The following is a 26487-nucleotide window of genomic DNA, read 5'->3' on the forward strand; positions in this document are numbered from 1 at the left end:
ACCCCCCCCTCCCCCCCCCGCCCCGTTTTCCCGCGCCGGGGCAAACAGGGGCTGGGAGACCCCCGGGGGTAAATCGGCACTGAAGGGGGTAAATCGGCCCCGGGAGGGGACAGAGGGTGACACCAGGTAGTAACAAAACAGCTTTATTGCCCCAGGGGGTGTGAGCACAGTGCCTGGGGGGGTGGATATACACACATGACCCCCCCCCATTCTGTCCCCCTCCCCAGGGAGGGCTCAGGCACCCCAGGGGGAAGTAGCCCCACCAAAATACCCCCCCCGGGGGGGGGAGGGCAAGACAGGGAAGGAGTCCTTGTGTGAGAGCCTAGGGGGGGGCCGGTAAGAAATCGGGGCAGGGGGAGGGTCCAGGCAGGTTGGGGCCAGCCCAAGGCTGATGTGTGGAGGCTCAATGGGACGCCAACGGCTCCCAGAGGACCCGAACATCCCGACGCTGGGGTGGGGGGTGGTGGTAGGGGGGTCTCGGGGTCCCAAGGGATCCTGGCAGGGTGTGTGGGGGGTCCCTACTTCCCGGCGATGAGGGGGTTACGCAGGACGACGATGACAGAGTCACCGCGCAGGAACATTTTGGAGATGTAGCGGTCTTTGTTGACCGGTTTGGACTTTTTCTTCCCCTTCCCGCTCTTGGGCACCTCCGTCCACATCTCCTTGACATTCTCCAGCACCATGTTGCAGTGCCTGGTGGGGGGAAAAGGTGGTGGTGGTGGTGCGGACACACATTCAGGGGGGTCCCCCAGAGCCGAGGAAGGGGGCTGTGAGTCCCCTGAGGGGACATGGAGGGGTTGGGATGGAGCAGGGGGACATGGGGAGGAGATGGGAGTGAGACCAGGAGAAATTTGGGGGGGCTCTGTGGGGGCCCCAGTAAGATTTTGGGGACCCTGCAGTACCAGAAGGAGGGGTGGGGAACACCAGCGGGACCTCCAGGGAATTTGGGGACCCCAGGGGCACTCAAAGGGACAGTAGGGGCCCTGGAGGAGAACACAAGGGATCAGGGAGATGCTGGGTCACACCAGGGCAGGACATGGGGGACCTGAGGGGACTTTGGGAGACCCTGGAGGACACTGTGGGGACATTGGGGACCGTTGGGTGACCCAGGGGGACCCCGGAGGACACTTTGGGGGTGATTCAAGGGGACAGTAGGCACCCGAGAGATCCCAGAGAGCATTTTGGGGACATTGGGGACATGGGGAGACCCTGGGGACTGTGGGGGGATGCTGGGGTGACCCAGGGGGACACTGGGGACCGTGGGAGGATCCTGGGGGACATTGGGGACCATGGGTGGACCCTGGCATGACCCAGAGGGACACTGGGGACTGTGGGAACCAGGGCAGGGACTGTGGGGAGACACTGGGGGGATCCTGGGTTGACCCAAGGAGACATTGGTGTGACCCACGGGGACACTGGGGGTGATCCTGGGGTAACCCAGGGGGACACTGGGGACTGTGGCAGGGACTGGGGGGGGGACCGTGGAGTGACCCAGGGGTACATTGGGGACCGTGGGGGGACCTTGGTGTGACCCAGGGGACACTGGGGACTGTGGGGTCACCCAGGGGAACATTGGGGACCATGGGGAGACCCTGAGGTGACCCAGGGGAACATCATAAATGCTGAGGATGAAGGCAAGCAGGAGCAGGAAACAGCCCTGGGCACACCGGAACATGGCCAAGACCCACAAAGATAACCCTGCTGAACACCCATAGAACCCCGAGGACCTTCTCGGGGACATTTTGGGGACAAGGAAACGGACCTGTCAAAGGCCTTGACGCGTCCCAAAAGTTTCTTGTTGTTGCGGCAGTTGATGAGGACCTGGGTGTTGTTTTTGACAGACTGGGTGAGGACAGAGAGCGGCCCTGTGTTGAACTCCTCTTCCTCCCGCTTCTGCAGCTCCTCCGGAGTCATCTCGCTCTTGGGCTTGTTCAGCAGGCTCCTGCACAGGGACAGCGAGGGGCATGTCGTGGGGACAGCAGGAGAAGGGACGGTCAGATGGGGACATTGTTGGGGATGGGTGCACTGGGGATGGTGGGGTTGGGGGTGTTTGAAGACACTGGGAGTGGCAGGGGACACCAGGGATGGGGAGCGGGGGAAGGCAGGGGACACTGGGGACAGGGAATTGGGGGTGGCAGGGGATACCAGGATGAGGAATGAGGGGTGCCTGGGGACACTGGGAGTGGCTGGGGACATTGCGGGTTGGCAAGGGACACTGGGGATGGGGAGCTGGTGATGCCAGGGAACACTGGGATGGGGAACACGAGGTGGCAGGGGACACGAGGGGGTGGCAGGGGACACCAAGATGGGGAACTGGGGGTGGCAGGGGATACTGGGGATGGGGGGGTTGGGGGTGTTTGGGGACAGTGGGAGTGGCAGGTGACACCGGGGGTGGCAGGGCCCACCAGGATGAGGAACAGGGAGTGCCTAGGGGACACTGAGAGTTGCACGGGACACTGGGATAGGGAACTGGGGGTGCCTGGGGACACTGGGAGTGGCAGGGATGGGGAACCAGGGGTGGCAGGGGACACCGGGATCGGGAACAGGGGGTGCCCGGGGACAGAGCAGGTGCCTGGGTCACCAGGGCCAGAGAATCGGGGTTGCCTGGAGACACCGGCGCCGAGGAACCGGGGACTCAGGGAACACCGGGGACGACGGGGGGGCCACGGGAGCCGCCGGGGCGGGACCACGGGGGCGGCGAACCGAGGCCCGGGGCCAGGGCGAGGCAGCAGGAGCGGGACGAGGACGCAGCCCGCCCCCCCATCCCATCCCATCCCATCCCATCCCATCCCATCCCATCCCATCCCATCCCATCCCATCCTCCCTTCCTTCCCCGGCTCGGTCCGGCCCGGCCCCCCCCCTCACATGGCGGTTCCACTCCCGTCCTGCGTGTCCCCTCGAGCGCGCCGTCCTCAGATATCACTTCCGGGTCACGGCGCCGCCGCCGCTCCACTTTCGGGTCACCGCGCCGCCGCGGACAGGGAGCGGACAGGACGCATGAGCAGAGGATGAGGGGGGGCGGGTCGGGGAGAAAGTGGGAGGAGCAGAGAAAAAGGGGCGGGTTTAAAGAAAAAAGTGGGCGGGGCGGGAAAAAGGGGCGGGGCCGCGGCGCGGCCACGGCGGCAGGATACGGGGGGGAGGGGGAAGCCTGGAAACAGTTCGGGGGGGGTGTCTGGAAACGGTCATGGGGGGGGGCTGGGACGGGTCGGGGGGGGTCTAGAAACGGCCATGAGGAATTGGGGGGGGTCTCCAGGTGGATTTTGGGGGCGGTTTGGGAGGACCCCTCAGGTAGTGGCTGTGCCGCGGCCTGGATCCCCCAACCCGGCCGGGGAGGGTGTGCAGGGGGTTGGGGGGGTTGGGGGGGGCGGAGAGGGGGCAGGGGGTAGGTCTGGGGGGTGTGTGTGTGCCCGCTGCCCCCCGCGAGGGGGCAGGGGGTAGGTCTGGGGGGTGTGTGTGTGCCCGCTGCCCCCCGCCCCATCGGAAAGGGCGGGGCGAAGCTGGATGGGGCGGGGTCTAGCCGGGTGCCAAGGGGGCGGGGCCTACCGGGGCGGGCCTTCTGGCCGGCCGCCGAGGGAGGCGGAGCATAGACTGGGGGGCGCGGGGAGGGGGGCGGCCTGGACTACGATTCAGTGGGGCTGGGCCGGGGAGGTGGTGGGCGGGGCCAAGGGGGGCGGGCTGGGGTCTTGGCCGCGGGCCAGGGGCGGGCGGAGCCACCGGGGGGGCGGGGCTGGGGCGGGGGGCTCTGGCCGGCCGCCGGAGGGGCGGGGCGGCGGCGAGGCGTGGTGGGGAAGGGGGCGTGTCCGGGGAGGGGGGCGTGCCCGGGGAGGGGGCTCGGCGCGGTGGGTGCGGGCGCGCAGAGGGCGGTGGCGGCGGCGGCCATGGACGGGCGGCCCGGGGCGAGGTACGGGGGCAGGATCCGGCCCCCGGGGCCGAGGGGGGGACCGGGGGCGGGGCAGGATCCGGTTCCCGGGGGAGGGGGTCCTGGGGTAGGGACCCCGCGGGGGGTCAGGATCAGGCCCCTGGGGGGTGGGTCCCGGTGTAGGGACCCTGAGGAGGTTCAGGATCAGGCCCCTGGGGGGGGGTCCTGGGGTAGGGACCCCTGGGGAGGTCAGGATCCCTCCCCTGGGGGTTGGGTCCCGGGGCAGGGACCCCGGGGGAGGGTCCCTGGGGGGGGTCCCAAGAGGGGGTCAGGATCCGGCCCCTGGGAGGGGGTTCCCAGGGGATAAGGCAGGGTCTGACCCCTGGGGGGGGTCCTGGGGGCGGTTGGGGGGGGGGGCAGGATCCGGCCCCCCAGGGAGGTTGTGCTCCCTTGGGGGTGGCGGGGGACAGGACCAGGCCAGTGTGGTCCTCGGGGGGCCTGTGGAGGGGTCCCGGTGCGGTGGGGCAGGATCCGCCCCCTCAAAACGGGGGGGGGCCCTGGGGCAGTTCTTGGGGGCAAGGTACAGGATCCGTCCACCCGTGGGTGTGGGGAGCCCCGGAGGGGGGTGGGACCCCCCTGGGTGGCTGGTGGTGCCGTGTGGCACCCACTAATGAGCATGGGGGGAGAGGTCCTCACACGAGGGGTGGCTCAGGGGCGTCCTTGTGCACCCCCGTGCATCAGCATAAAAGCAAGATGTGTCCTCGTGCAAGCCTCATGTGAGCCTTGCACCTCCGCCTCCTCACGCATCCTCGTGTGAGCCTCATGTGAGCCTTGTGCAAGCCACGTGCATCCTTGTGCGAGCTCTGCGGCAGCAGGGAGCTGCGTGAGGCTGTGCCAGCCTGGGGGGGGGGGGGCGTGACGTGATGTGATGTGACGTGACACTGGGGTCCCCGCCTGGTGCACATGCGTGTGCGAGGATGAGGAGACCCCCGCCCCACCAGCATACACATGTGTGCGAGGACCTGTGGTGCTGCTCACCCTGGGGGGGGATGGACGGGGGCAGGGGGCCCACGTGCGCATGTTTGTACATCACATGTGGCCTTGGCGTGACGTGGCTAAGGATGTCTGTCCACCTTCCTCCGCTTGCCCCCCCCCCCCCGAACACCTGGGTCCCCTCCCCAGCCTCAGTGGGTCCCCAGAGCCCCCATGGGGGCTGCAAAAGGGACCCAGGTGTCCAGGGTGTTGTGTCCCCCTCCCTGCACTGTAACCTCCCCCGCCCCAATCAAGACAGAGGTTGGACCCAGGCATTGGGGACCCCCCACTCCCTCCCTGATCCGGTTCTGGTCCCAGTCAGAGCTGGATACTGGTCCCAGTCAGAGCCAGATACTGGTCCCAGTTAGTGCCTGGCACTGGTGCCAGTTAGTGCCCGGTTCTGGTTTCCAGTCAGAGCTCAATACTGGTCCCAGTTAGAGCCTGATAGTGGTCCTAGTTAGTGCCTGGTTCTGGTCCCAGTCAGTGCCCGGTTCTGGTCCCAGTCAGAGCCCGATACTGGTCCCAGTCAGTGCCTGGTTCTGGTCCCAGTTAGAGCCCAATACTGGTCCTAGTCGGTGCCTGATACTGGTCCAGTTAGAGCCCAATACTGGTCCCAGTCAGAGCCTGATACTGGTCCCAGTTATTGCCCGGTTCTGGTCTCAGTCAGAGCCTGGTTCTGGTCCCAGTCAGTGCCCGGCTCTGGTCCCAGTCAGAGCCTGGTTCTGGTCCCGGTCAGAGCCTGATCCTGGTCCCAGTCAGTGCCTGGTTCCTCCCAGTTCCCCCCCATTTCCTCAGTGCTCCCACAGGTGCGGGGGGGGTGGGGGCAGCCTGTCCTGAGTGGGAGCTGCCAATGCACGTGTGGGCTGGCGTCTCATTTGCATACATTCGCATACGTTTGCATGCCCCCGCCCTGCTAGTGGGTGCCCCCCTTCGTGTCCCCCCCCCGCCTGCGGCCCCTGGGCACAGCGCCAGGGACAGGAACAGCCCGTCCCAGCCGCACGCACGCACCCCCGGCACACACGCACACCCGCACGCAGACGGACACACGGACATACACAGACTCACGGACAGACGCACAGACATGCACAGACACACACGGACACACACGGACATGCACGGACATGTGTGGACACACACGGACACTTGTGGACACACAGACGGACATACGGACACACATGGACACACAGGCAGACAGATGGACACACATGGACACGCTTGGACATGCAGACAGACACATGGAGACACGCAGACAGACACATGGACACGTGTGGACAAACATGGACATGCACAGACATGTGTGGACACACAGATGGACACAGACATGCACAGACACGCACAGACACGCAGATGGACACACGGAGACACATGGGCACATGTGGATATGCAGACGGACACATGGAGACACACGGACATGGACACGCGGGGACATGCAGACGGACACATGCACATGCATGGACACGCAGACACACAGACAGACGCATGGACACACACAGACATGCACATGCACACCGGCATGCACATGGACAGCTGGACAGCCACAGGCACGCAGGCGGACACATGGACACACACAGACATGCAGACACGCAGATGGACACATGGACACGCAGGGACACACAGACAGACACATGGATACACACGGACTTATGGACACACAAGGACGTGCAGACAGACACAGAGACACACGGATGTGGACACGCACAGACACACAGATGGACACACAGACATGCAGGGACATGCAAATGGACACACGGACACACACGGACACATGGACCCGGACACACAGAGACACATGGACACATGGATATGGACACACACAGACACGCATGGACACACACGGATGTGGACATGCATGAACATGCAGGCAGACACATAGAGACACGCTGACACATGGACACATGGAGACGTGCACAGGGACACACAGACACACACATGGACATGGACGCACAGGTATGGACACATGGACATGATATGCATGGACACATGGACACACCCACGGACACACCCACGGACACCCAGACACACCCACAGCCACGTGGACACCCTGACCCACACCAGCAAACCCACAGGCACCCCCACCCAGGCACCCACCCAGAAACACTTGGACACTCTTACACCCACATGGACACCTGGACATGTGCACGCACACCCACTTGGGGATACACCCACTCGGGGATATACCCACACACACACTTGTGCACACCCATACACACACCCGGACACACACCAGAGCACACCCATGCACACCCGGACACACCTGCACACACCTGGAGACACCCACCACCACCCCCCGCACACCCACACACATTGTGCCCCCATGTCCCAGCAGTGCCTTGTGCTCACGGTGACATTGTTAGTGTCACTGGGTGTCCCTGTGCCCCCGGTGACGGTGTCCCCGTGTCCCCAGGGATGGTGTCCCCAGGCTCACAGTGACAGTGTCCCTGTGCCCATGGTGACTGTGCCGGGGCTGCAGGTGCCTGCGAGCACCCACGGGTGCTGGGGGGTGCTGGTGATGTGGGAAGAGCTGGCGGGACATGATGCCGGGGGGGGGTGGTGCTGGGGGTGCAGCGTGGGTGTCTGGGGTGCAGCGTGGGTGCAGTGTGGGTGCAGGGGGTGCAGCATGGGTGCAGTGAGGGTGTCTGGGGTGCAGCACGGGTGCAGCAGTGTGGGTGCAGTGCAGGTACCTAGGGTGCAATGTGGGTGCAGCATGGGTGCAGCATGGGTGCAGAGGGGCTGCAGTGGCTGCAGCATGGGGTGCAGCATGGGTGCAGTGGGTGCAGCGTGCGTGCAGTGCAGGTGCCTGGGGTGCAGCATGGGTGCAGCATGGGTGCAGGGGGTCCAGGATGGGTGCAGTGCGGGTGTCTGGGGTGCAGCATGGGTGCAGCATGGTGTGCAGGGGGTGCAGTGTGGGTGCAGTGAGGGTGCTGTGGGTGCAGTGTGGGTGCAGCATGGGTGCAGCATGGTGTGCAGGGGGTGCAGTGTGGGTGCAGTGAGGGTGCTGTGGGTGCAGTGTGGGTGCAGCATGGGTGCAGCATGGTGTGCAGGGGGTGCAGTGTGGGTGCAGTGAGGGTGCTGTGGGTGCAGTGTGGGTGCAGCATGGGTGCAGCATGGTGTGCAGGGGGTGCAGTGTGGGTGCAGTGAGGGTGCTGTGGGTGCAGTGTGGGTGCAGCATGGGTGCAGAGGGGTGCAGCATGGGTGCAGGGGGTGCAGTGTGGGTGCAGTGCAGGTGCCTGGCATGCAATGTGGTTGCAGCATGGGTGCAGGGGGTGCAGTGAGGGTGCAGTGCAGGTGCCTGGCATGCAATGTGGTTGCAGCATGGGTGCAGGGGGTGCAGCGTGGGTGCAGGTCAGGTGCACTGTGGGTACAGTGTGGGTGCCCAGGGTGCAGCAGAGGATGCCCAGGAGCACCCACGATGCTGGCGGGTGCCAGCAGGTCGACGCCAGAGCTGCGGAAGGAACGCTCACGGGATGCAGCACGGTGCCGGCGCAGCCGGGAGACAGAGGTCTTCTACCAGCTGGCGCACACCCTGCCCTTTGCCCGCGGCGTCAGCGCCCACCTCGACAAGGCCTCCATCATGCGTCTCACCATCAGCTACCTGCGCGTCCACCGCCTCCTCGCCGCTGGTGAGCCCCTTCCAGGACTCCCATGGGACCTTCTGGGACCCCCAAACACCCAGGGGACCTCCTGGGGCCTCCTGGGACCTCCGAGAACCCACGGGACCTCTTCAGATCTCCTGGGACCCCCAGCCACCTGTGGAACCTCCTGGGACCCCCAGGCACCCATGGGATCCCCTGAGCACCCACAAGACCCTCCAAACACCCCAGACCCCCTAAGGTCCCCCAATCATCTCAGCCTCCTCAGCACCCTGGGGACCCCCAAGCACCCACAGACCCCCCCCAGACCCCAGCCCCTCCCCATCACCCTGGGGACCCCCAGGGCTCCCCCAGCCCCCTCCCCCCAAACACCCATAGTCCCCCCAAGCACCCCAGCCCCCCTTAGCGCCTGGGGACCCCCTGAGCTCCCTCAGCCCCCTCTCCCCAAGCACCCCCAGCCTTCCCCAAGCACCCCAGCACCCTAAGCCCCCCTCACCCCCCGGCTCGGTGATGCACCCATTCTGCAGGTGCCTGGGCAGCAGCGGCAGAGGAGGTGGATGGGTGCTACCTGAAGGCGCTAAGCGGCTTTGTGATGGTGCTGAGCGAGGCGGGGGACATGATCTTCCTCTCTGAGAACGTCAACCGGCTCCTGGGGCTCAGCCAGGTTTGGGGGTGGTGGGGGGGAGCACGCCACTAGTCTGCCTGCGAGGGGGTCCCTGGGCACCCATGGGTGGGGGGGTGGGGGGCAGGGAGGGCAAACAGGCAGCTGCTTGGGTAAGGCATGCCTGGGTGCTTGTGCAAGGGTGCTCATGCAAGGGTGTTTGTGTGAGGCTGTTTGTGTGAGGCTCTGTGCAATGGTGTTCATGCGAGGGTGCTCGTGCAAGGGTGTTTATGCAAGGGTGCTTGTACGAGGCCCCGTGCGAGGGTACTTGTGTGAGGGTGCTTGTGCAAGGCCCCAGGCGAGGGTGCTCATGCAAGGGTGCTCGTGCAAGGGTGCTCATGGAAGGGTGCTCATGTGAGGGTGCTTGTGTGAGGTGTGCAACACCCCCTCCCCGTGTTGTCCCCCCCCACAGCTGGAGCTGATCGGCCACAGCGTCTTTGACTTTGTGCACCCTTGTGACCACGAGGAGCTGCAGGACGTGCTCAGCCCCCGGCAGGGTGAGACCCCCCGGACCCCCCCAACTACCCCTGGGACCCTTCTAGTGCCCCCCCAGCAGCCCTGGAACCCCCCAAGCACCCCTGCCCCCCCCTCAGCATCCCTGGGTCTCCCCTGGGACCCCCCCCAAACACCCTTGGGACCCCCCCCTCAGCATCCTTCAATGACCCCCAACACCCCTGGGACCCCTCCAACACCCCTGGGTCTCCCCTGGGACCCTCCGCAGTCCCCCCTGACCCCAGCCCCCCCAGTGGTGCCGCGGCGGCGGGGGGAGCGCTCGGGGCGCAGCTTCTCCCTGCGGATGAAGAGCACTCTGACAGGACGTGGGCGCTGCCTCAACCTGAAGGCGGCCTCCTGGAAGGTGGGGGGACATGGGGGGGGACGTGGAGGGACACAGGGACATGGGGATGTTGGGGGGAATAGAGGGATGTGGGGGGACATGGGGGACATGGGACATGGGGGGACAGGGAGATGGGGGATATGGGGGAACCTGGGGACATGGGGGGATGGGGACACAGAGGGATGGGGGACCCAAGGAAATGGGGGGACTTGGGGGGCAATAGGGGGATTTGGGGACACATGGGACATGGGGACAAAGGGGGGACATGGGGGGACAGGGACGTGAGGGGGGACATCAGGGGATAGGGGGACATGGGGACAAGACTTGGGGGGACATGAGGGTCTAGAGGGGACTTGAGGGTGACAGGAGGACATTGGGGCATGGAGGGGGTATGGGGGAGCAGGGGAGACATGGAGGGGATGGGGGTAATACGGGAGGATGTGGGGGGGCGGGGGACACACACAGTGACAGGGGGGACATGGGGGCCAGCATTGTGGCAGAAGGGACTGGGGGGTCCACAGGGGTTCCGGTGGGGCCTCTGGCACCACTACGGCGGCCCCCCTCAGGTGCTGCACTGTGCGGGGCACATGCGGTCATATGCGGGGGCTGGGGGGGGGCGACCCCCCCCTGCGCTGCCTGGTGCTGATCTGCGAGGCCATCCCCCATCCGGGGGCCATCGAGACCCCCCTGGGCTCTGGCACTGTCCTTAGCCGCCACTCCATGGACATGAAGTTCACCTACTGCGATGACAGGTGGGGGGAGTCCCCTGTCCCCCCCTCCCAACTTCCCGGACCCCCCCACGCCAAAATCCCCACCCCCGAACCCCAGCACCCTCCAGGTCCCTGCACCCTGGTATCCCAACCCCCATGCAGACCCCCAGACCCCCAGCACCCTGAACGTGTTCCCCCCCACCCCAGTCCCCTGGCAGCCCAAACCATCCCAACCCCCCGAGAACCTTGTTTCCCCCCGCCAGCACCCCAACTCCCCCACCAGACCCCCAGCACCCTGAGCAACCCCCCAAGACCACCAGGACCCCAAACCCTTCCCCCTACCCTGGAGCCCAGCAGCCTAAAACCTGCCCATGCCCCCAGACTCCTGCACCCCCCCAGCACCATGCATGCCCCCCCAGAGCCCTGGCACCCCAAAACCTCCCACCTCACAGAACTCTGCCCCCCCCAGCACCCCCACCCCATCTGCCAAGACACCCAGACCCCAAGCACCCTGAATGCCCCCAGACCCCCAGAACCCCAAGCCCTGAACCCCCAGGACCCCAGCACCCCAAACCCACCCCCCCTGGACCTCTGCCCCCCCCCCAGCATCCCAACCCCCCCCCCCAAGACTCCCAGAGCCCCAGCACCCTGGCCCCCCACACCGCAGGACCCCTGACACCCCAAACCCTCCCCTGGACCCCCAGCACCCTGAACCTGCCCTCCAGACTCCCAGCACCCCAAACCCTTCCACCCCCTGGATCCCCCCCCCCCAGCACCCTGACACCCCTCCCTCAGTTTCCAGCATGCCACAACCCCCCAGACCCCTGGCATCCTAGCCCCCCAGACCCTCACCCCTCAGCACCCCGAACCCCCCAGACCTCCACCCCCCCAGCACCCCAACCCCCCCATACCCCCAGCACCCCGAAGGGCCCCCCCAGGATTCTCTTGGCCACCCTCGACCCCATAAGTGCCCCCCAGGGCCCCTTAGGGGCACCTCAGGGCTCCATAGAGGACATCCTGCACCCCATAGGGCCCCCCCAGGACCTCATAGGCGCTCCCCAGACCCACCCCACACCTCATAGACCCCCCCCTCGACCCTCTTGGGGCCCCCCTTGACCCTATAAGGGCCCCCAGGACCCCTTAGGGGCACCCCAGGACACCAGAGGGGACCCCCAGCCCCCCCAAGTGGCCCTCTGACTCCCCCAGGCCCCCCAAGATCCTCTTGGGGCCCCTCTCAACCCCATAAGGACTCCCCAGGACCCCTTAGGGGCACCCCAGGACACTATAGGGGACACCCTGCACACCTTAAGGCTCCCCCCGACCTCCCCAAGCCCCAAGAACCCCGCCCAGCACCCCATAGGGCCCCCCCAGACTCCCCCTGGCACCCCCAGGAGCCCCCAGAACCCTCTTGGGGACCCCATAAGTACCCCCTAGGACCACTTAAGGGCACCTTAGGACACCAGAGGGGACCCCCAACCTCCCCAAGGGTCCCCCCCGGGGGAGGGGGGGAGCCCCTTGGCAAGCCCTGGGGGGCCTAGCTGAGTCGGGGTGCGCAGGATCGGGGAGGTGGCGGGGTACACCCCTGAGGAGCTGCTCGGCTGCTCCCTCTATGAGTACGTCCATGCTCTCGACTCCGACACCCTCAGCAGGAGCGTGCACACCCGTGAGTGCCCCCCAACCCCCCCCGGCACCCCAAGATCCATCTGGGAACCCCAAGATCCTCTTGGGAACCCCAGGATTCCCCCTACACCCCAGTATCATCCTGGGAACCCCAATAACCCCCCATGAACCCCAACATCACTCCTGCACCCTGAGCACCCCTATGTCCTCCTGGGTCACCCCTGGGCACCGCAACATCCCCCTGAGCACCCCAACATGCCCCCCGGCACACCCTAATATCCCCCTGGGGCACCCCTGGGCACCCCAACATCCCCCCTGGGCACCCCTGAGCACCCCAATGTGCCCTTGGAGCACCCCTGGGCACCCCGACATCCCCCCTGGGTCACCCTAATATCCCCGTGTCACCCCTGGGCACCCTGACACCCCCTCTGGGCACCCCAGTGTTCCCCCTATCTCCCCTTGGGTACACCTGGGTCACTCCTGGGCACCCTGACATCCCCTCTGGGCACCCCTGGGCCACCCCAACATCCCCCCTGGCATCCTCAAGCACCCTAATATTCTCCTGGGGCACCTCTGGGCACCCCAACATCCTCCCTGACACCCCTGAGCACCCCAGTGTCCCCCTGGAGCACCCCTGGGCACCCCGACATCCCCTCTGGGTACCCCAGTGTTCCCCCTATCTCCCCTGGGTACACCTGGGTCACCCTCGGGCACCCCAATATCCCCTCTGGGCACCCCAACATCCCCCCCAGCATCCCTGAACACCCCAATATCCCCCTGGGGCACTCCTGGACACTCTCCCCCCTGGCACCCTGCCGCCCCCTCTCCCCCCCGCCGCGGGTCACCCGTGGGGTGCTGGCACCCCGCAGTGCTGAGCAAGGGACAGGCTGTGACGAGCCAGTACCGGTTCCTGGCCAAGCGCGGGGGATTCCTGTGGGCGCAGACCCAGGCCACCGTCATCGCCAACAGCCGCAGCGCCCAGCCCGAGGGCATCGTCTGCCTCCACTTCGTCCTCAGGTTGGGGGGGACACGGAAAGGGGGGGGGACACGGAATGGGGGGACACACAGAACAGGGTGGACACGGGTCCTCTGCGCAGTGTTGGGTGCCCGTGGAGTGTTGGTGCTGCAGAAGTGGTGCCTTTTGGAGGGGGGTGAGGGTGCAGCACCCCAAAACTCAGCCGGTGAACCTGGGTATCGGGGGCGGTTGGCACTCCATGCTCGGTGCTGGGGGGGGGCACTCCAAATCACAGGGCACCCCAAATCACAGGCCCTATACTCGGTGCTGGGGGAGGGTCAGCACCCAAATCTCATATCCCATTCCCGGGGTGTGTGTGCACCCCATAAATAGTGCCTGGGGGGGGTCGGCACCCCAAATCTCATACCCTGTATCCAGTGCTTGGTGTGGGGGTGTCAGCACTGCAAACCCGGTACCCTGCAGCCACTACCCCTGGCCCATTTCCCCGGGGGGGAGTGTTTGCTGCCTGATAGGGGGGTCTGTCCCCCCTCCCCATCCCACGGCGGGGCTGACGGCCCCCCCCCCCAGCCGTGTGGAGCAGCGGGGGGTGGTACTGTCGCTGGAGCAGACCCAACGCCGGGGTGAGGGGCGCCGCCTGCCCCCCCCAGCCCCTGGCCCTGACACCCCTGACGCCGTCCTCAACCTCAGCCTTGGTGGGCACCAGTTGCAGCAACTGGGAGCACTGGGAGGGGATGATGTGGTGCTGGGGGGGGGGGGCATTGGGAGGTAATGGGGGTACTGGAAACACTGGGAGAGGATCATGGGGGCACTGGGGCTTGGTGCATGGGGGTCTGGGGGGGGCGCCTGGGATCTTGGGGGGCTGGGGGTCATCCCTGGGGTGCTGGGAGGTCCCTGGGGATCTTGGGAGGGTGCTGGCGATGCCCAGTCCCATGTGATGGTGCAGGTGGGGGCTGGGCTGTGGGTGCTGGGGGATCTCTGAGGATCCTGGGGGGGTCACCCACCCCATGTGATGGTGTGGGTGAGGGTGGGGGGGCTGTGGGTGCTGGAGGATCTCTGGGGATCCTGGGGGGGTTCCCCACCCCATGTGATGGTGTGGGTGAGGGTAGGGGGGCTGTGGGTGCTGGGGGGGTCTCTGGGGGTCTTGGGGGGGTTCTTGGAGTCCCCCACCCCATGTGATGGTGCGGGCAGGGGTGGGGGGCCCGCGGGTGCTGGCTTTTGTGCGCCCAGCCCACGTCCCTGAGGCAGCGCTGCAGCGGGACCCCCGGCGTTTCTGCTCCCCCGAACTCGCCCGCCTCCTTGCCCCCATCTTCGACCCCCACCCAGTGCCTCCCCGCCACCGCCCCCGCAGCCCCTCTCCGGTGAGTTCGGCCTTGGGGCTTTGGGGGGGGGTGGTGGGTCCCAGCCAGGTTATGGGGGCCTGGGGGGGGGCCCTGGGGAAAAAATGGGGGGTCTCCAGGGAACATGGGGGGTCATTCCCAAGCTTGGGGGGGGCATGGAAGGGGTTTACCTTGGGGGGGGTTTGTTGTCTCAGCCAAGCTATGGGGGGCTGTCTCTGGGAGGCCTTTGGAGGTCCCAGCCAGGCTTTGGGGGTCAAGGAGGGTCCCTAGGGAAAACGGGGGGGTCCTGGGGGTCCTTCCTAAGCTATTGGGGGGGGGGCTGGGAGGGTCATTGGGGACTGGTGGTGTCCCTGGGGGGTCCTGGCCAGGCTGGGAGGGATCCTGATAGAATATGGGCGGGGCTGTTTGGGGTGGGTGGGAACCTGGGGGGTCCAGTTCAGTCGGAGGGGGGCAGGTATGTGGTCCTGGGGTGGTTCTGGGGGTCCCAGGCTGTACCCCCTGCCCCTCCAGCCCCCTGGGGACGAGCTGCTGTTCGAGGTGCAGAAGCTTTTTGCGGGGAGCCCGGGGCCTGGCACGGCCCTGCAGGTACAGGGGGGTGGCTGGATGGGACCTCGAGTCCCACGGGTGGGACCTCCCCCTGTCCCCCACCCTGCTGGACCTGGCCATGTGGGGGGGAGAGTGTAACCCTGTCCCCCCTGTCCCCTCTAAACCTGGCCATGTCGGGGGGGTGTGTGTGTGTGACCCTGTCCCCCCTGTCCCCCCAGGCGTCCCCCCTGGACCTGGCCATGTTGGCCCCCTACATCCCCATGGACGGCGACTTCCAGCTGGGAGGGGCCGAGGCGCCGCGGGGGCGGGGCCCGCGCCCACCCGGCCCCGTCTCCGCGGCCACGGCCCCGCCCCCGCGCCCCCGCGCCCGGAGCTTTCCCGGGCGCGGCTCCGCCCCCTCCCGCCCCGGCCCTGCCCTCCCACGGTGGGGCAGCGACCCCGCCCTCGGCCCCGCCCTGACGCCTCGCCCTGCCAGGAAGAGGTGGGCGGGGCCGCCGCGCGGGGGCGGGGCTAAGGGGCGGGGAACGGATTGATGAGGGGCTTTCGGGGGGAGGGGCTCTCTGGGGAGGGGCTTTCTGGGGTGGGGCTTGCTAGGGGAGGGGCTTGCTGGCGAGGGGCTCGTTGGGGGGCTTGTAGGGAGGGGCTCGCTGGGGAGGGGCTTGTTGGGGAGGCTTGCTCTTAGGGGAGGGGCTAAGGGAGCCCGGGGCGGGGCTTATTTCTGGCGAAGGCTGATGGCGAGGGGGCTTGTGAGGACCGGGGGGCGTGGTAGGAGGGCGTGGCGTGGGCGTGACGTGGGTGCGGTGTGCCGGTGCCGCGCAGGGCGCGGGAGCCGAGCGGGGAGGACGTGGGGGCCCCCCTGAAGCGCCCCGAGCTCGACCCCCACCTGCTGCCCCCCCTCGGCCTGGTACGGGGGGACACGGCGGGGACGCACACACATGGTTGGAGGGGGGAGGGAGGGGGCGTGGGGACACGGGGAGGGGGGGGACACGGACTTGGGGATGGGGACGGGAGGGGCCACGGATGGGGGGGAGGCCGAGGGACACAGGGGACACACACATATGGGGACACACGGGGACGGGGGGCGGGGGGCGTGAGGTTGGGGGGGGCAGGGAGTGGGGGAGGGGACTGTGGGGACATGGGGGAGGGGACAGCCGGGGGGGTGGCAGGGTGCCTTGTCCCCATGTCCCCCCCTGTGTCCCCATGTCCCCCCGTGTCGTCGTGTGTCCCCCCCCCCCACGTGTCCCCCGCAGGGGCTGCTGCTGAGTGGGGAGGATCCCCCGGGACTGAGCCCCCGCCTGGGGCAGGAGCAGCCCCTTGGTGAGGGGGGGGCCCTAACCGGGGTTGACCCCGATAATGGGGGGGTGGTAATTGTGGGGGTCCCAAAACTTTGGGGGGGCCATGCACACCCCGATAATGGGGGTTTAGACTAATAATGGAGGACCCAAAATGCGGGGGGGTGTCCTCCAATCTGAGAGGGGGTAGAATGGGGGGAGACCCCCAGAACTGCAAGGGGGTGTGGGAAAATAGGAGGACCCCGATAACAGGGGTGAAATGGAGGGGAGGCCACAACCAGAAAGGGGGAGCCCAAACTTGAAAGGAGAACTGGGAGGGTCCCCAAAACAGGGGAAGGGCACAACCAAGGTTGCTGCAGGGTGGGGGGGAGCATGAGTGGGGGGAGGGAACCCCAGTAATGAGTGTGTGTCCCCCTGCCTCCCAGCGCTGCTGGCTGCTGGCCTGGCCCTGCCAGGGGCCCCCCCGCACCCCCTCCGGCTGCCCCCCCAGGAGGAGACCGAGGGGCGTCCAGGGGGGCCCCCCCAGGTCACACGTCTGGAGAGCAACTGAGGGGAGGCCCACATGTGGAAGGGCCCCCCCCCAAAACCAGCAGCTGGTCCAAACCACCAACTCCCCCCTGACCTTGATGGGGACCCCAAAACACAGCCCCCCTCCAAAAAAAAACCAAGGAGGAGGGGGGGGCCCGAAACACCACCCCCCTGATACCTAGTGGGGGATGAAAAAAACCCCCAGCCCCCCACCCCACCCCACAAATGAAGGGGCCCCCAACTCCACGCAGTGGGGCCCCCCCAAACCCTGGTGGGGGACACACACTAAAAGCCTTTACCCCTCCCATAGACCCTGGGGTGCCACCTGGGGTCCCCCAGTCCCCCCAACTCTTCCCATTTATCCCCCCCCTTGCCTGCCCCCCAAGCCCCCCATCCTTGGGGGTTCTGAGTGACCCCTTGGCATGGGGTCCCCCCAATCTGCTCCCCCAACCCATGGGACCCCCCACCCATTGGGACCCCCCCCCACCCTGCCCCTTGGAGCCCCACCTGGGCACCCCCTTCCCAGCTCTGGGGACCTCCCGGGAGGCCCCCCCCCAAATTCTGGACTCCCCCCCCAATCCTCCCCCATAGGGGACCCACCCAGCCCCCACTTTTGGGGGCACCCCCAATCCACCCATGGGGCCTGCCACAGCCCCCCCTCCTACCTCGGCCTGGCCCCCCCAGGGGGGCTCGGAGGGGGGCCATCCCCCCCACTCGGTGCTGGGCTGACAATGCCCCTTCGGGGGGGTCCCATGGACACCCCCCCCAAATCCGGGACCACTGGGGCAGCCCCCCCCCCCCGGGACCCCCTTTTTATACTGCTCCGTCCTGCGCAGCCCCAGGGCTCTGGAGAGGGACGCTCTCGTGTGAGGGCGTCGTGTGAGAGCTGCCCTTGTGCAAGAGCCTCGTGCAAGGTCTTCACACAAAGCCTTAGGGGTGAGCCGCCCTTGTGCAAGAGCCGCCCTCGTGCGAGAGCCCCGCATGAACTGAGCTTGTGCGAGGGCTGCCCTCGTGTGAGAGCCCTCCCCCCAACCTCCCTCGCTCCATTCTTGTGTTTGAGCCTGGGGGGGTGAGGGGGAGAGCTTGCGCAAAGGGCCTGGCCCTCGCATGAGGGGGGGGCCGGACGCCGCTGCCCAGAGCCGCTGGGACCCACACGCACACCCCCAGCCCCCCCCCGTGCGAGGCTGAGCATGCCCCTCCCTGCTGCCCCCCCCCCGCTGCCCCCCAAAATGTCGCTTTGGGGGGGCCCTGTACCGCCCCCTCCTCCGCTGTTCTTCCCCCCTCCCTGTGCGCTTGCACACGTTTGTGCAAAGGGGGCATGCAGGGGGGGCTCACGCATGGACACATGTACAGGCACCCCCCCCATGGGGGTGTTGCACAGGGACACGCCCAGTGTCACCCCCCACTGCACAGCCCCTCCCCCCACCGTGCTGACACCCCCCCCCCCCCCCGCAATATACCTGCTCTGAACCCAGTGAGGGCTCCGCCTCTGACTGCGGGGGACACGGCGGGGGGGATGATGTGGTGGGGGTGATGGGGACATGGGGGGATGATGGAGACATGGGAGGTCATGGGGGGGGCACGGGTGGGTCATGGGGGGACATGGGGGGTGATGGGGACATGGGGTGGACATGGAGAGTTTGGTGGGGACATGAGGGAGGATGGGGGGTCATGGGGGAAACATGGGGGGGACATGGGGGGGTGACGGGGACATGGGACGGACATGACAGGGTGATGGGGACATGTCAGGGTGATGGCGACATGGAGGGAGGTGGGGACGTGGGAGGGACACAGCAGGGCGATGGGGACAGAGGGGGAGATGAGGGGGACTTTGGGGGGATGACACGGGGGGCTGTGGGGACCCCGGAGCTGCGATACTTGGAGGATACGGGGAGGCCTCCGGCTGCACCGCGGCCGCTCTGGTACACCTTCGCCCCTCTCTATGGTCCCGCCCGGCCCCGCCCCCCCACCCGCGCGGCACGCGCCCGTTTACGACACTGCCCCCTCCCGTCCCACCGGCCTTGCGACAGCGGCGGCCGTACTTGGCGGCGCGGCGGACCGCGCTCCCGGCGGTTGCTAGGGCGCTTTACGGCCCGGCGATGGCGGAGGGAGAGCGGGCGGAGAGTGGCGGCGGCCCCGGCCCCGGGCGACCCCCGAGCCCGGCCGAGCTGGAGCGGGCCGAGGCCCTCAAGACCCGCGCGAACGAGTTCTTCAAAGGTACCGGCGGAGGCGGCGGGGGGGGCTGCCACATAAGGAGTCGTGGGGGGCGATGGGGGGCTGCCAGATAGGGAGCCATTGGGGGGGGCAATGAGGAGCGGGGGCTGCCAGATGGGGAGCAGGGGGAGGAGGGGGGCAATGAGGGGCAGGGGCTGCCAAATAGGGGGCCGTTGAGGGCAATGGGGGGAGGGGGCTGCCAGATAGGGAGCCATGGGGGGGGGTAATAAGGGGCGGGGGCTGCCGGATAGGGGTTTGTGGGGTGCAATGGGTGGCTGCCAGATAGGGAGCTGTGGGGGGCAATTAGAGCAGGGGCTGCTAAATAGGGAACCGTGGGGGGGGGCAATGAAGGGCAGGGACTGCCAGATGGGGAGCTGTGGGGGGCAGTGAGGGTCTGCCAGATAGGGAGCTGTGAGGGGGGGCCATAAGGGGCGGGGGGCTGCCAGGTAGGGATCTACAGGGGGCTGCCAGACCAGCACCCGTGTTGGAGGCAGTCAGAGGAGCAGGCTGCTGTATAACAAGCATTTGGGGGACAATTAGAGAAGAGACCCGCTGCCAGACTGGGAGCCGTGTGGGAAGTGAGGGTTGGCCCCAGGGAGATCAGGGCTTGCCCGCAGGGATGGCCTGCGTAGGGGTGGCCTGGTGGGTGGGGGTCCCGTCCTGTCCCGCTGACGCCCACCGGCGGCCCAGGGAAGGACTACGAGAACGCGGTGAAGTACTACAGCAGTGCCATCGAGCTGAATCCCACCAATGCCATCTACTACGGGAACCGGAGCTTGGCTTACCTGCGCACTGAGTGCTACGGCTACGCCCTTGCTGATGCCACGCGCGCTGTTGAGCTTGACAAGAAGTATGTCAAGGGCTACTACCGCCGCGCCGCCAGCAACATGGCCCTGGGCAAGTTCAAGGCCGCCCTCCGCGACTATGAGACGGTGAGGCCGGGCACCTTGGGGTGACCCTCGGCACCCCTCTGGTGTCAGTGTGTCCCCCTGGAGTTTAGGGCAGGCTTGGGGGACCTCCTTGGTGTCAGCATGTCCCTGTGGAGCTCAGGGGGAGGCTTGGGGACCCCCTTGTCACCTCCCTGGTGTTAGTGTGTTCCCCTGGATCTCAGGAGAGGCTTGGGGACCCTCTTGGTGTCAGCATGTGCTCCACACCAAGATCAAGAGAGGCTTGGGGACCCCCTCATCACCTCCTTGGTGTCAGCATGTCACCCTAGAGACTGGGACAGGTTTGGGGACCCCTTTGTCCCCTCCCCAATGTCAGCATGTCCCTTAGAGTTGGACAGGTGGACCCTTGGGGATGTCCTTGTGTCCATCCCCCCACTGTCTCCTAGAACTGGGGGAGACCTTTGGGGACCTTCTTGTCCCCTCCCTGGCGTCAGCACATGTTCTTAGAGCCGGGAGAGGCTCTCGGGGACACTCTTGTCACCCCCCACCATCATCGGGTCCCCTAGAGCTGTGGGGACACTTGGGGACCCCATTGTCCCTGTACTGACATGCCCTAGAGCTGAGGGATCCTGGGGGTCCCCCCGACCCCCTCAGCATCAGTACGTGCTCTGGAACTGAGGGACCCTTGGGGACACTGTCCGCCCATGGTTGAGAGCTGGGGGGATCTTTGGGACCCACTGTCCCCCACCATGTTAGCGCATGCCCCAGAGCTGTGAGGACGCTTGGGGACCCCCTTGTCCCTCCCGGCATCAGCCCAGCCCTCACATCTGAGAGTCCCTCTGCCCCTGTCCCTGGTCAGGGACACCTCAGGGCGGTGGGGTGCTGGAGTCTGGGTGTCCTTGTGGGGCATGGGGGGCGTGTCCATGTCGCCTGATGTGTGTGTCCCCCACCCCCAGGTGGTGAAGGTGAGGCCCAATGACAAGGACGCCAAGCTGAAGTACCAGGAGTGTCACAAGATCGTCAAGCAGAAGGCCTTCGAGCGGGCGATCGCCAGTGATGAGCACAAGCGCTCTGTCGTCGACTCCCTTGACATCGAGAGCATGAGTGAGCCCCCTGACCCTCCTTGCCCCTTGTACGCCCCCTCAAAATCAAGGCTCCCCTTTCTCTGCAGGCAGGGCGGAAGGAGGAGGGGTCCGTGAGGGTCCCCAGTAAAGGTTCAGAGTCCCCTCTGGGGTTCCTGTGGGGGGTTTGGAGGTTGCTGTGAGGGTCTCGGGGAGACCTTGAGGGCCTTCAGCAAAGGCTCGACGTCCCTTGGGAGGATTCTGGGGGTCTCGTGGGGGTCTTGGGGGTCTCCATAAAGATTTTTGGGGTGGGGGTGAGGGCTGAGAGTCTTAGGGGGACCATGAGTGTCCCCAGCAAAGCGTCAGGGTCCCCATGGGGGTCTTGAGGATCTGTGACGGTCCCTAGCAGAGGCTTGGCATCCCCGTGAGGGTCTTGGGGATCCTTTGAGATCCCCTGGTGGAGGCTCAGGGTCCCTGTGAGGCTCTGTGGGGGTCCCTGTGAGATTGCCTGGTGAAAGCTCAGGGTCACCTGGGAGGGTCTCAGGAGCCTTGGGGGCCCGGTGGAGGCTCTGAGTCCCAATGACAGCCTTGAGGAGCTGTGGGGGGTCTCCAGGAGGGTCCTAGGGGATCATGGGAGTCCCCATGACAGTCCCAAACAGAGACTTAGGTTACCCAGAAGGGTCCCTGGAAGGGTCTCAAGATCCCCACGAGGGTCTCAGGGCACCCATGAAGATCCCCAGCAGAGGCTTGGGATCACCATGAGGGTCCCTATGAGGGTCCTGCCATCCCTGTGATAGTCTCGGGGGCCCTGTGAGGGTTTTGGCATTCCAGTCAGGGTCCCCATGAGGGTCTTGGTGTCCCCGTGAGGGTGTCAGGGTCCCCATGAGGGTGTCAGGGTCCCCATGAGGGTGCCCAGCAGAGCTTTGGGGTCCGCATGAGTCTCCCCAGCCAAGGCTCAGCATCCCCAGAAGGCTACTGGAGTTCGTCAGGGGCTGTGAGCTTGCAGAGAAGGACAGCAGGGGCATGATGGCCCTTCGGGGACTTGTCACTGCTGTCCTCTCATGTCATCGGCCATTGGGGGGGTTCGTTTTGCAGCCATCGAGGATGAGTACAGTGGCCCCAAGCTGGATGGTGGCAAGGTGACGTTGGCTTTCATGAAGGAGCTGATGCAGTGGTACAAGGAGCAGAAGAAACTCCACAGAAAATGTGCCTACCAGGTACCCCAGTTCCCCCAAACTCCCCCCAGTCCCCTGCTGGGCCCTGCCCTGTCCCCAAGTGTCACACGTTCTCCTCCTTGTCACCTCTGCTGACCCTTTGTCCCGGCAGATCCTGGTGCAGGTGAAGGAGGTGCTGGCTAAGCTCCCCACATTAGTAGAAACGACGTTGAAGGAGGTGGGTGCCCCTTGCCAGGTGCCGGTGCCGCTGGGTGTGTGTGAAGTCCCCAAGCGGTGACGTGCCACCCTGGCTCATCCCAAATGCAGACGGAGAAGGTGACGGTGTGCGGGGACACCCACGGGCAGTACTATGACCTGCTGAACATCTTCGAGCTCAACGGGCTGCCCTCTGAGTCGAACCCTTACGTATCCCCCAGAAGGGAGTAGGGTTGAGCTGCCCCTGCCCCGGGGTCTCACTGGGATTGATCCCACCCCTGTGGTGGGGACAGGTGTGGGGACGGGTGGCATGAAGGGTCGGAGACCCGGGGAGCTGTTTTCCTGAACCAGCTGCAGATATTCAACGGGGACTTTGTGGACCGTGGGTCCTTCTCAGTCGAGGTCATTCTCACACTCTTCGGCTTCAAGCTCCTCTACCCTGATCACTTCCACCTGCTCCGAGGTAACGTGGCCACCACGGGTGATGAGTCCTTGTCCCTCCATCCTGGGTTGTGGGGCCATGTCCCCTGTCCCCGGTTGTGGGGCCTTGTTCCACGCCCATGTCCCCTGTCCCTAAGCATGGGACCAGCTCATGGGGCCACATCATCTGTCGTGGGTCGTGGGGCCAGGTCCCCTCTCCCTAGTTGTGGGGCCACATCCTGTGTCTCCTGTCACCTCCTGGGGTCTCAGGGCCCTGTCCCGGGTCCTGGTGCCATGTCCCCAGTTGTGGGGCTGCATTCCCTATCTCTGGTCCCGGGGTTGAGCTGTGGGGCCGTGTCACGTGTCCTTGGGACTTTGTGCCTTGTCCCCCATCCTGGGTCATGGGCCCTCGTTCCCTGCCCATCTCGGGGTGAGCCGTGGGGCTTTGTCCCCTGCCTGGTGTCCCTGGGCCTGGCAATGCCACCGCCTCCCTGTAGGGAACCACGAGACGGACAACATGAACCAGATCTATGGTTTCGAGGGGGAGGTGAAGGCCAAATACACAGCGCAGATGTTCGCCCTCTTCAGCGAGGTCTTTGAGTGGCTGCCGCTGGCCCAGTGCATCAATGGCAAAGTGCTGGTGAGGGGATACCATGTCCGTCCCCCCTGTCCCCAGCCCAGCCCCCTGGGATGTCACTGCATGGGGCAGGTTTGCCTGTGAGCTCCCTGTTGGTTGGGGGGTCCCTGCCATTCCTGTCCCCATGGAGTTGAGGTGATCCTCATCCCTGGTGGGGTTTGGGTGGTGGGGGTCCCTGCCATCCCTGTCCCCAGGGAGTTGGGGTGATCCCTGTCCTTTGCGGGGTTTGGGTGGGGGGTCTCTGCCATCCCCATGGTGTTGGGGTGATTCCTATCTCTCATGGGGTTTGGGTGGGGGTCCCCAGTGAGCCAGGGTGGTCCCTGTCCCTGGTGGGGCTTGGGGGGCCCCCACCATCCATGTCTCCTGGGGGCTTGGGGGTGCTCCCTGCACAAGTGGGGGGTCCATGCTGTCCTCAGGGGCTGCGGGTCCCTTCCCTCCTCACCCCTGGGGTTGATCCTCACCAGGGTTAGGATGGGGAGGGGTCCCTGTTGTCCCCATTGTCCCCATACCAACGTGGCTTCTGTCCCAGATCATGCATGGGGGTCTCTTCAGCGAGGATGGTGTCACCCTTGATGACATCCGGAAGATCGAGAGGAACCGGCAGCCCCCGGACTCAGGTGGGAGATGGACGCGGAGAGATGCCCCTTATTCCCTGCTGTGGCATCCCAGCCATCTCCAAGGGACCGAGATGTCCCCCCAGGGGCGGATGGGGGACCCTGACCCCCCTCTGCTTTCTCCACAGGTCCCATGTGTGACCTGCTCTGGTCTGACCCGCAGCCCCAGGTGAGTTGAACCCCAGCAGTGGGTCCCAAACGCCTCTCCCTCTGCCCCGCCTCCTTGGGGACGGCCACCACCTTGTCCCTGGGGTCCTGGTGATGCTGGCCTTCCCGCAGAACGGCCGCTCTGTCAGCAAACGTGGGGTCAGCTGCCAGTTTGGGCCCGATGTCACCAAGAGCTTCCTGGAGCGCAACCGCCTCGACTACATCATCCGCAGCCACGAGGTGAAGCCTGAGGGCTATGAGGTGGCCCACGATGGCAAATGCGTCACTGTCTTCTCTGCCCCCAACTACTGGTGAGTGTCACCAGCACCTGGGGACAGGGCGGTGCCACTGCCACTGGCAAGGATTGGGCCCCGTTGTGCCTGCTCCCCGGCTCATGTGCACCCTTGGTGTCCCCTGAGACTCAGCGTGCCCTCAGTCTGGTCCCTGGGTGTCCCCTGTGCCTCAGTGTCCCAAAGCATCTCCTGTTCCCATCACTGGGTTGTCACCATGTCTCGGCATCCGTGTGGGATGTTGCTGTCCCCAAGCCTTGGTCCCTCTGCACCATACCTCAGTGTCCGCAAGTGTCCCCGAGCCTCAGTGCCCCTGCACGGGGCTCTACCTCGGTGTCCCCAGGGGTCCCCGAGCCTTGGTTGTCCCTGAGCTTTGCTGTCCATGTATGGAGCTATACCTCCATGTTGTCAAGTGTCCCTGTCCCTGGGGGTCCCCAAGCCTCGGTGTCCCCATGGGGGGGGCCATGCTTTCATGTCCCCAAGCATCCCTGTCCCCCCTGCCAGCGACCAGATGGGCAATAAGGGCTCCTATATCCACCTGCGAGGCAGCGACCTGCGCCCCGACTTCCACCAGTTCACAGCAGTGGTGAGTCTGGGAGGGGACACTCCCCCCGCTCCTCCCCAAGCCTGGGGACCTCCCTACCCCCTCCCTGGGGACCAGTTGAATCTGGGATCCCCTCAAAAACCTGGGGACCCCCTGAACCTGCGATCCCTGAAAGCTGTCCCCAGAGACCCCTGAAATCCTCCCTAGGGACACCCCCAAATCTGTGCCCTGCAAACTCTCTTTGGTGACATCCTGCCCCCCCCCCCCCCCCCCCCCCCCAAATCTTGGACCCTCCAAAACCCACCCCAGGGACCCCCCTCAACCCTGGGAACCCCAGACTATCCTTGGGGACCCCTAAGACCCACGGTGGAGCCCCCTGGAAACCTCCACATGTTTCCTGAACCTCCCAGTGACCCTCTTCAAACCGAAGCCCTACCCCCACCTCCCCTCCCACCTGTGGGACTCCCCAAAACCCTCCCTCAGCTCCCCTCCCCCCCCAGTAGTTCCCCAGATCCTCCCAAGCCCTTCGTCAGCCCCTTCCCCAACCTGGGGGGATTGGGGGGGCTCCATAGGGGCTAGTGGGGAGCTCAGGGGTTTTGGGAAGGTTCATAGGGGCTATGTGGGGAGCTGTTGGGGGGGCTCTGGGGCTTATGGGGGTTTTATAGCTGCTGTTTGGGGAGTTCAGGGGCTGCTGGGAGGGGTAATAACAGGCGGTAGCACCCATGGGTGCCCTAGGGCTGGGATTTTTTTAGGGAGGGGGTGGAGGGAGCCGATTTGACCCCCTCACCCCCCCCTCTCTCCTACAGCCTCACCCCAATGTCAAGCCCATGATGTACGCCAACACCCTGCTGCAGCTGGGCATGATGTGACCCCCTACGGGGTGCCCCCCCCCGGGTGCCTCCCCCCACCCCAGCACCCCGAGGGGGTTTTTAATATATTGGAAGATTGTATTTATTCCCCCCCCCTTCCAGTTTGCCCAGTTTGGGCAGGAGCTGGGACAGCACCCCAGGGGGGTGGTTGGGTGGGGGCTGGGGGGGGGATGTCCATCTGCTGGCATTGCCCCCCCCGGGGGGGGCTGCCCCTTGTTGCCCCTCCCCCAACAAGCAATAGGTGCATGGAGATGGGGGGGTGTTTGCTCAGGATTTGCCCCCCCCCCCCGCCCCGTGGCCCCCCCCCAAGGACGTGCCCCACTTCCCCCCCCCCCCCCGCCATCCTCCGCCGGGCGATTTTACCGTCTGTAATTAATGATGTTAAAATAAAGTAATTATTGTAAACTGGGCGGGGACCCAGGCGTCGGGGCGAGGGGGGAGCAGCCCC

The 26487-nt window shown here is 66.0% G+C and overlaps 3 protein-coding genes across 3 annotated transcripts; 2 read left to right on the forward strand and 1 right to left on the reverse strand.

Moving 5' to 3' along the window:
- Nucleotides 1-127: 127 nt before the first annotated feature.
- On the reverse strand, nt 128-3032 carry SNRPD2 (small nuclear ribonucleoprotein D2 polypeptide). Its single transcript, XM_069777451.1, has 3 exons — nt 2866-3032; nt 1763-1942; nt 128-693 (listed from the first exon to the last, which is right to left on the reverse strand). Coding segments are annotated over exons 1-3 (357 nt in total). The 5' UTR covers nt 2868-3032; the 3' UTR covers nt 128-518.
- A 775-nt stretch (nt 3033-3807) lies between these two features.
- On the forward strand, nt 3808-17142 carry LOC138683953 (hypoxia-inducible factor 3-alpha-like). Its single transcript, XM_069777450.1, is given in 16 exon segments — nt 3808-3901; nt 8321-8511; nt 9009-9145; nt 9555-9639; nt 9889-9998; nt 10544-10596; nt 10598-10729; nt 12244-12350; nt 13177-13324; nt 13851-13975; nt 14472-14641; nt 15131-15205; nt 15385-15647; nt 15986-16070; nt 16417-16483; nt 16884-17142. Coding segments are annotated over 16 exon segments (1896 nt in total). The 5' UTR covers nt 3808-3878; the 3' UTR covers nt 17009-17142.
- Nucleotides 17143-19028: 1886 nt separating this feature from the next.
- On the forward strand, nt 19029-26361 carry LOC104314742 (serine/threonine-protein phosphatase 5). Its single transcript, XM_069775794.1, has 13 exons — nt 19029-19203; nt 19891-20132; nt 21044-21191; nt 22244-22365; nt 22475-22540; nt 22630-22728; nt 22876-22981; nt 23436-23578; nt 24105-24192; nt 24318-24358; nt 24469-24647; nt 25131-25212; nt 25977-26361. The coding sequence occupies exons 1-13, from the start codon at nt 19086-19088 to the stop codon at nt 26037-26039; spliced, it is 1497 nt and encodes a 498-aa protein (XP_069631895.1). The 5' UTR covers nt 19029-19085; the 3' UTR covers nt 26040-26361.
- The last annotated feature ends 126 nt before the right edge of the window (nt 26362-26487 follow it).

The sequence above is a fragment of the Haliaeetus albicilla genome, chromosome Z (assembly GCF_947461875.1).
Source record: "Haliaeetus albicilla chromosome Z, bHalAlb1.1, whole genome shotgun sequence".
Lineage (NCBI taxonomy): Eukaryota > Metazoa > Chordata > Aves > Accipitriformes > Accipitridae > Haliaeetus > Haliaeetus albicilla.